This window comes from Vulpes lagopus, chromosome 20 (assembly GCF_018345385.1).
Source record: "Vulpes lagopus strain Blue_001 chromosome 20, ASM1834538v1, whole genome shotgun sequence".
Classification (NCBI taxonomy): Eukaryota; Metazoa; Chordata; class Mammalia; order Carnivora; family Canidae; genus Vulpes; species Vulpes lagopus.
Genome location: NC_054843.1, coordinates 3260099 through 3268825, shown reverse-complemented (window position 1 = coordinate 3268825; position 8727 = coordinate 3260099). Strand labels below are relative to the sequence as shown.

General features: G+C 59.6%; 1 protein-coding gene across 1 annotated transcript; it reads right to left on the bottom strand.

Annotated features, from left to right (window-relative positions):
* Positions 1 to 4291: 4291 nt before the first annotated feature.
* On the bottom strand, positions 4292 to 7198 carry TFF2 (trefoil factor 2). Its single transcript, XM_041735246.1, has 4 exons — positions 7089 to 7198; positions 6260 to 6409; positions 5262 to 5408; positions 4292 to 4474 (listed from the first exon to the last, which is right to left on the bottom strand). The coding sequence occupies exons 1-4, from the start codon at positions 7171 to 7173 to the stop codon at positions 4461 to 4463; spliced, it is 396 nt and encodes a 131-aa protein (XP_041591180.1). The 5' UTR covers positions 7174 to 7198; the 3' UTR covers positions 4292 to 4460.
* Positions 7199 to 8727: the final 1529 nt, after the last annotated feature.

Below are 8727 nucleotides of genomic sequence, written 5' to 3'. Positions count from 1 at the left end.
AACTGGCATGAAATTCCAGAAGAGTCATAAACTGTAGTGACAGAAAGCAGATCACGGGGCTCTGGGGGCCGGAGGTGGGAGGAGGGCGCTGGCGGCAGGACAGAAGGTCTGCGTCTTCCTTGGGGTCCTGTTTCCGTGACTGCAGACATTTCTCAAGACTCAACGAACCAATGCACTTAAAGCAGGAAAATTTTATTATATTGAATTATACCTCAATAGAGCTAAGTTAAAAAAAATTAAAAACCTTCAAGATTTTAACTGTGACCATTACCAGTGTTACTAGTTAGTGTGCAAAGGCGGTGAGCTGATTCCTGATGCTGTGACTCAGGTACGACCCCCAAGTCCACATGCAGAAGCCATGACCCTTGGGTTGATGGTATTTGGAGACGGGGTGGAGGGATGGGGCCTGCAGGGGATGGGGGGTGCAGAGGCAAGTGGGTGGGGGCATGAGGGGGGGCCTCTACAGGTATAATTAAGCTTAAATAAGGTCATACGTGTAGGACCCTGATCTGATGGGATTACTGTCAATAGGAGAGACTGGATCTCTGTCCTGCCCCCTCTCTCCCTGCCCTCTTCTTCCTTCCCCCCCTCCCCCCCACCTCTCCGTTTGCACACAGAAGAAAGGCCACGTGGGGCACACACTGTCTTCCAGCCACAAGGGAGCCGCATCGCTGAATGCAAAGTGTCCACGTCGCGACAAGCCCGTGTCGGTGCATCTGGCCCCGTCTGATTCCCATGATAAGTTTAGTAACTTGCAATCGTTGTTGAACTGACTCTGTTGACTTTGGGGGGCTGAGGGGGCTAAGTAGAGTCAGGCACTGCGTCCCTGCTGCCCCGGGGGGCACCCACCAACACCCCGGGCGCCTGGCAGGTGAAGGCTGGGCAAGGCGGCGCCCAGACCGCCAGCAGAGGGCGCAGGAGGGCCAGGCATCCTCGGGGCAGGTGCTCACACCCCTTAGCCACCTGGCCCAGAAGGACAAACAGAACCGTTGGTGCTTCCCTCGAAGCCACACTTCTCACTGAATCAGATGAAGGTGGAGCACTTCGGGAACTCTGTGCTCTCTTTGGATTACAGGCCACACGGGACCTTGTGGAAAGCTGGTCACCCGGCCCGGCCCGGGAGCCCTGGTGTCAGCACACCCGTGTCTGAGCTGCCCGGGGAGCCTGGCTGGGCCGGAGCAGGGATCAGGCTCCTTCAGGGGCTGTGGACCACAGTCCATCTGGGCTCTGGCACGCTCAGGAAAGTCCCGGGAGTGCCCCGGAAGCCTCCCACAACTCTTCGCACTGATGCAGACAAGCCTTGGGCAAGGGGCAGGTGGCTGTGCAAAGGGAAGGACGGTGGGCTGACACAGTCCCCTTTCACTAGGACGCTTCTGGCCAGGGCCTTCCTGAGGAGGTGGCAGCAGCAGCCTGCCAGCCTGAGACAGGAGCACAGCCCACTGGGACCACCGCGCCGCAGCCAGAGTCAGAGGAGGAGCCCTGGGGAGGGGACTTGGAGGGCCTGGCCTTCCTGCATCAGCAGCTAGGATCCTGGAGGGTCTGAGAACTGTGTCGTGAGACGGCGGGGACACTTCCATGTCCCCGGGAGCACTGGCTGCATGCTCACCAAGCACCCGCTGTGTGCCTGACCCTGTCGACGGCCCGTCTCATTAATTAACTCATTGAATCCCCACGACGGGCCTCTAAAGAAACGATGCTGTGAATACCCCCACTTCGCACATGGGTAAAATTAGGCACAGAACATCTAAGTAACCTGCTCAAGGTCACACAGCTGGGAAGTGAGCTCCGTGCAGAGATCTAGAACGTAAGTGCAGTGTCTGTATTTTGGAGATCCGATGCATACGCTCTTACGGCAACACCCCGGCTCCAGGTGACCCGCGGAGGTTCAGATTGTGCTGCGGTCGCTCAGAGGGGCTGGGCCCCTGGACCCCAAAGCGACAGCTGGGGGTATTTGTGTGCATGTATCACACTGTCTCCAAAACACATTAACGAATACGCAACACCTACGATGAATATACAACCGATCCTCATTATTCGTGGATCCCTATTTGCAAATCCACCTACCTGCTAAAAAAAAATTTTTTTTTTAAGATTTTGTTTATTTATTCATGGGAGACCAAGAGAGAGAGGCAGAGACATAGGCAGAGGGAGAAGCAGGCTCCCTCCAGAGCAGGGACCCCCGATGCTGGGCTCCATCCCAGGACCCTGAGGTCATGACCTGAGCCGAAGGCAGTTGCTTCACCCACTGAGCCCCCCAGGTGCCCCCAAGGTCATGTATTGAACATTGAATATTTGGTAGGAGGCACTCGGGCACCTGACCGTGTGTTTCTCCCAGCCTCAATGGCTCAGGGTTTGCTGATTCAGTGTCAACGACTTTATAGAACATAACTACCTCGAGTGGAGGATTGAGTGTCCCCGTGTTCAGTATACAGGGTGTCGTGCGTATAAGGAGTAAGCACGTGCTCGTCAGGCTCCGCTCACATTCTGGACGCATGAAGATGAGCTTTCAGTCCCAGGACAACACTGCTAGGGATGTAATTAGTACCTATATTTTACAAACAGAAAGGCTGAAAGTCTGAGAGATCAGAGAACCTCCCTGAGGTCACCCTGGGATGTCAACCCACACGTGCACTGTGACATGTCCTGTTGTTCTCTCTGCCGAAACGCTGGCCAGTCCCCTGTCCTGAACCATCCAGACAAGGGCCTGCGTGATCCCGAGGAGCCAGGAGGCCAGGACGGTGGGATTGAGGGGCAGAGCTGGCCTTTGCCTTCTCCTGCTGGACCCTCTGCACCAGCCTCCCTGCTCCCCACCTGGAGGGGGGCCACTGGAGGAGACCAAACAGAGGGACAGGGAAGTAGACACCCCACAGGGCACCAAGGAATTACTTTATTGCGGGAAGAGGATGGAAGGTTGGTTTTCCTGATGTGGTGGGTTTGAATGTCACCAGCTGTTGCTCCAGGGGCAATGAGGACCCTCGGATGGCCCACGAATGGAAGAGGAGGACGTGGGGGGCAGTACGATCCCAGCCGCGATGGGGGCCACACAGTGACCTGTAAGCAGCAGTGGTGGAGTGAGCAGGGGACAGAGTATCTGAAACGGAGTAGATCTGCTGAGCCCCCGGGCCGTGGGGAAGGCCTTGCAGCTCTTCAAGATTCCTCCCTCATTTATCAGGAAGGCAACGTAGGATCGGCTCAGAAGCTAGGGCGCACCGTACCGGGGAGACCCCCGCCCAGGGCCCCCACAGCCTGAGGCAGGGGCCGCGGACCAGAATACGCCCAAGGAGGCCACGAAACCAGGAGTTTCCATGCAGCCCAGCATGCAGGACGGCTGTGGCACCCGTCCTGGAGGTGCCTCCAAACTCTCAGTCCGGGGGTGTTGGGACGAACAAGGCATGTGTCCCGGAAGGTGTGTGTCAAAGACCCTCTCCACGGGCCACGCTCACTCGGAACTACACGGCCAGGGACAGGATGCTCTGTGGAGAATAGCATCACGGGGGCCAGAGTCCGTCTCCACTGGCCGTCTGTCCGGCCTCGGAGACCCCGAGTCCAACGAGAGCCCTTGTTTCATTGAGCTTATGAGTGTGTTGTGAGCCAGACAGAGACACGACAGTGACTTGACTCAAAACAAGAGTCCTGAGAGCCGATGTGGGCCGAGTCCTTCCTTGAAGGATGCACTTCGGAACCGAATGCAGAGCCAGTTGGCACCTCCCCACCCTGGCAGGGGAGCCCTTGGGTTTTCAAGGTGGCAGGCGGGCCATTGGGTAACACCCTGGCTAAGCCAGTGGGCTCAGGCTGGAGGCGGTGTCAGGAAGGAGGGAGAAGCCACAGAAAGTCTGGCCCGGCTCGTCGCCCTGCACCCCCAGCCCTGACGGAGGAATGCCAGCACCCCTTCGCGGAGGTTTTGTGCCAAGACCCTCCCTCCCACGGGCTGGCCTGGCCTCGGTGGAGGCCCTGGAGCCGGCCGGCCCGCCCCACCCACGGGAGGCCAGATGGCGGGTCCCCTGCACTCCGTGCGAAAGCCGTGGCCTGGGCTGCACGTGGTAAAAGCGAAGCGATTTAGTAACTGCAATCTGAAATCAGATGCGGCTCCGAGAGGCTTTCGGGGCAAAGGTGGTTTGAGTTCTTACACCAATGGTGGGGGATGGGACTGATCGTGGAATCTGAATCCCCCCCCTTGCTGCTGGCGTGGCCTGCGTGTGCAAGGGGAGTCGTCCCCCCACACACACTCACGTCTGTATGCACACACACTCCCTGCCTGTCTCTCCGCGTCCATGTCAATGAAGCCAAGAGGAAATTTAGCAAGGTTTTCTTTATTTGAGGGAATTGTTTGTTGAACCAGTGACAAGGATAAAAAGCAGATTAAGGAAAGCCCGGCGCTCGGGGGACCTGAGATGTGACGGTGAGTGGTCTTCATTTCCAAACACCCAGGGAGGCTGGTGGGTTCTCCGACGGGACTCCTCTTAATAATGACAATCTGGAAACATGAAATGCCAGGGGGTGGGTGACAGCATCAGGGGACCAAGGGACCCCGCCCTGACAGCCTCCTGGGGCTCCTGTCAACAGGCCCTTGGCCAGACTTCCTGCCCAAGTCTGGAGGAGGGAAGGAGGACACTTCTCGGGGGTCCATCCCCTCCCCCAGTAACTGGCAATTGTCCAGAGAGACCTTTAGGTCACATAAAACATCACTCGGGAGTGTCCCCGTGAAGGCTGCGCTCTTTGGCTCGCCCTGATGTTCTGAAACAGGGAAAGAAAAGCATCTAGATGGGTAAGTGCACGGTGCCCGCTTTGGGGGACGTGTTGCCAAACTCAGGTCAGGAGACACACTGTATGTTAGGGGGAGGGGGCGGCTGGAGCCTCCCGGGGTGGCCCTGAGCAGGCCTCCGTGAGCCCAACTGGTCCATCGTGCTCACACGTGAGCAAACAGCAAGGCCCACATCCTCCTCCCCGGCACCTGGCACAGCGCATGGCACTTAGTGGCCGTGCAAACCAGGGGCTGCATGACAGTCGCCTGGGCGACGCCGGCAGCTGGGCCAGGACCCAGGGGCGTGGCTGAGGTGACTTGCTGTCTGCAGCCGTCACACAAGCCCCCGTGGGAACCCTGGTGGCTTTCGGCTCATCCCAAAGCTGCTGTCACTGTGGAGAGTGACCCTCGGAGCTGCTTCCTCCCGAAAAGATCCCTGCTGCGCTCGGGGGTCTGGCCTGGAGTTGGCCGGGCCTGGCTCCCAACACCCCCACCCCGCCCCGTCCTGCACGGACGTTACCTTGATCGAGGATTGGGAAGAAGCACCAGGGCACGTCGCGGATGGTGTCGGAGAAGCAACAGTTGCGAGACGCACACTCCTGGGGGCTGATGCCCGGGTACCCACAGTTCTTGCGGGCCGCCACTTCCATGACACACTGCTCCGACTCTGGCCACGCGTCCCCAGGCACCAGGAAAGGAGCAACAGGGAGACTCAGTTAGCGCAGCTCGGGAATTGGCACCTCTATTCCTGTCCTCGCACGCGGGTGCCACCGAGCTGCAGCCTCAGCGTGTTGCGAGGTGCCACCGTATACCACCTCCAAGGACTGTCTAAGGGTCCTTAGCCAGCGGCTGGCCACCCTTGGATCTGCACAGACGCCACAGGTCAGAGGTTCCGGGGCCTTGGGAAAATCAACTCTCTGGACCCGATATTCCCGTCTGTAAAATGGGGTGACCCCCGTACCCTGCTGAGCACGGGCCGGTGAGCATCCTTTAAACGGGTGATGCATTTTGCTAGAGCCCTGAAAGCCAGCAATGCCCCCACCAGAGAAGAAGCCCTGCCTCGTAACCACCCGTCTGTCTCGTCCCCTTCGGAGCCCCGGGAGCCTGTGACCCACAGTCACTGGCGGGCGTGGACGGGCGGCCGTGGGCGCCGAGTTCCGTTGGCGCCGCGTGCTCTGCACATGCAACTTCCTTCCCTGCGCACCTCGCGACGAACGCCCTATCTGGCTGGCGTGCGCCGCCGTGAAACTCGTTCTCGGAAGAAAACCCTGGAAACCTAAGTGGGTCTCCTACCATTGGAGGCTGGTGGGCAGTTCGGTGGATAATGTCCCAGGGACCGCCTTCCTGTCCCCCAGCAGCTCCCCAGCAGCCAGGAGAGGCCCGGGAGCTGTCCTTCCTTCTATCAGTAAAACTGACGGGTTCTCGCAAGTGTGCGCGGGTTGGGGGGCGGGTAGGGCTGGCCCTGGGGGGCTCCAGGGCTGGACAGGGGGCCCTTCGGGCGGGCCGGGCGCCGGTTACCTTGCTTCGGGAGGGGATGGAAACACCAGGGGACGTTGGGGACTCTGGAGTCGAAGCAGCACCCCGTGTTGAAGCACTCGGCGGCGCTGATGCCCGGGAAGCCACAGTTCTTCCTGTGGGAGGCCTCGATCCGCGAGCACTGGCAGGCGGCTGGGGAGAGAGCCCTGGTCAGCCCGACCCCACTCGCGCTCCCCGCTTGCTCCCGGGGCCATGTCCGGACACCTCCCCGGGCCCTGTGGCCACGCAGGGTAACGGCAAAGTCTCCTCTTGCCCGGATTTGAACTATGCAATGTCCTGAGGAGCGAACAGGGCTTCCCAGAAATGACTACTTAAAAAAATAATAATAATAATAAATAAATAAGGGAAAAACTTTAGGAAAGGCGGTGGGCCTAAGAAGAGTCAAGATGAAAGGTGACCAAGGTGGGCTCCAGGTGCCCTGGGGGCCTCCTGCCTCAGCCCCCCCTACCCAGCTGGCCCCCAGCACCTGTGGCTGCTTTGACCTTTGCCAGGAAGGAGGCCTCTCCCAGCCCTGGGGACGCCCCCCCGCAAATGGCAGGGAAGGAGGCACCAATGCCCCCAGCGCACATCACAGGTGTCAGGATGCCTTTTGAGCTGCTTCTGCTCTCAGGTGAACCCATCATTCCGCCCTGTGACTCTGAGGAAGGCAAACAAGAGCTGAGACCCACCCAGGGCCAGGGGGGCACCGTAGAAAGCCAGGGACCCGCGTACCCCACTGCGTTTGGGGTTTCCCTGGGCTCGCGGGCCCGTTGCCCTGTTGCCGGGTCAAGGACGCTGAGCCGCACGGGGCGACTCACGGGGGCTCACTTACAAGGTTTCTGGGCCCCCGCCGGGGCACACAGCCCCAGGGCGAGGAGCACCGCCAGCAGCTGGACGCCTCGAGGTCCCATGTCCATGCTGCGCGCCAGGGCCGCCTGCAGAAGGTGCACTGCCCACTGCCATCGGGCGTTTTATAATGTCCTCTCTGTTTGCTCAGCAAATACAAATAACTTTTCTGTGTCCCCTGTGGCACCAACCCCTCGGGTCCTTTGTTAGGAAAAGGAGCCGAGATAGGCCGATGGGCAGGGGACAGAGCGGCCGTGCCTGCAGGCGAGGCTTCCGGCAGGGGCTGCCTTGCTGCCAGGCCTCCCCCTGCCCCCCGGGGCCGCGAGCCAGGTCACGCCAGAATGCCGACGTGGAAAACCGGCCACATGCACGTCTGGCACTGGGCACCCTCAGGGTCACACCCAGGAAGGGATAAGCTATGTATGTCTCCTGATAAAGTACATGGTTATCGCATGATTTTTTTTTTTTAAATATTAGGCCCAAGATTACTGGGGAAAATGAGGGAGCCAGCCGGAGGCCTAGGGAAGAGCCCACCTCGAGGGCAGCACGATGCCTCTGCCAGCCTCTGGTCTTCTGTCTCCTTGTCTCCTGCTTGGGCAGGGGCTGCTCCCCGTGGACGAGAGGCTGGTGTGTAAAAATCACCAGCTGGTTTCGGCACCCCTGAAATGCCTATTTTTCTTCCGTGGGAGCTCTGTGTGTTTCCTAGAGACAGAAGCCTGCCCCTGTGCAGGGGTCCCGTGCTCCGGGGAAGAGAGTCCGTGGATGGGACCGAGGGAGAGGGGAGAAGGGAGACAGAGGCACCCCAAGGGACAAGATTTGGGGCAAAGGGAGGCCACGAGCCCCCACTGGCTGAGGCCGTGCAGGAGGGCACCCATCTGGGAATCGTGGGTTGAGCAGCCAAGGACCCAGAGACACACAGAATCCAAATCCCAGCGTTCTTGGGGTTCAGAAAGCAGGCCTCCTGCTCCAGGGCTCCTGCTTGACCCCCTCCAGTCCCTCCAGACCAGGCCCCTGACCCACCACCGGGCAACCACCAGATTCCTCGAAACCTCGCAAACTCAGCTTTCCCCATCCCATGTCCCCACCACCCTTGATCACCAGCAAGACATAAGGACCCCGAAGGACCATCAAGTCCCCACTCTGCTTTGTCTCCCTGAACCACTTCTTCCCACTGCCCCCATCTCGGCCCTTCCAGGAGCCCTGCAGAACTTGCCCATCCAGGCCAAGCCCCTCCATCTCTCACTGCCCCCGGTACTAGCAGAAGCCAGCGCCTTCCTGGACTCGCTTCCCTTGTGCTCATCCCAGGAAAGGTGCTCAGCTCCCCCACTCCCCTCTCTGCCCACACGGTGCTTTTGTACAAGTTAGAAAAAGGCTCATTTGCTTCAAGACAAGTTTCTTGGCACTGAGGGGAGATCAGGATAATAGATACAATATGTCCAGGATCAGCGGCGCCCTACCTGAGTGGGGAGCTGTGCATAGCACAACCTCTGTGACTTCCGTCACGTGGACTCAGGCCAGGGGGCTGGACGCTGGCCTCGCGCCCCCGTGTCTCCACGTGCATGCCAAAACCGTGCTCCTCGGAGATGCGGGCTGTGTGACCTGCACCACTTCCCACGGCCCTGCCC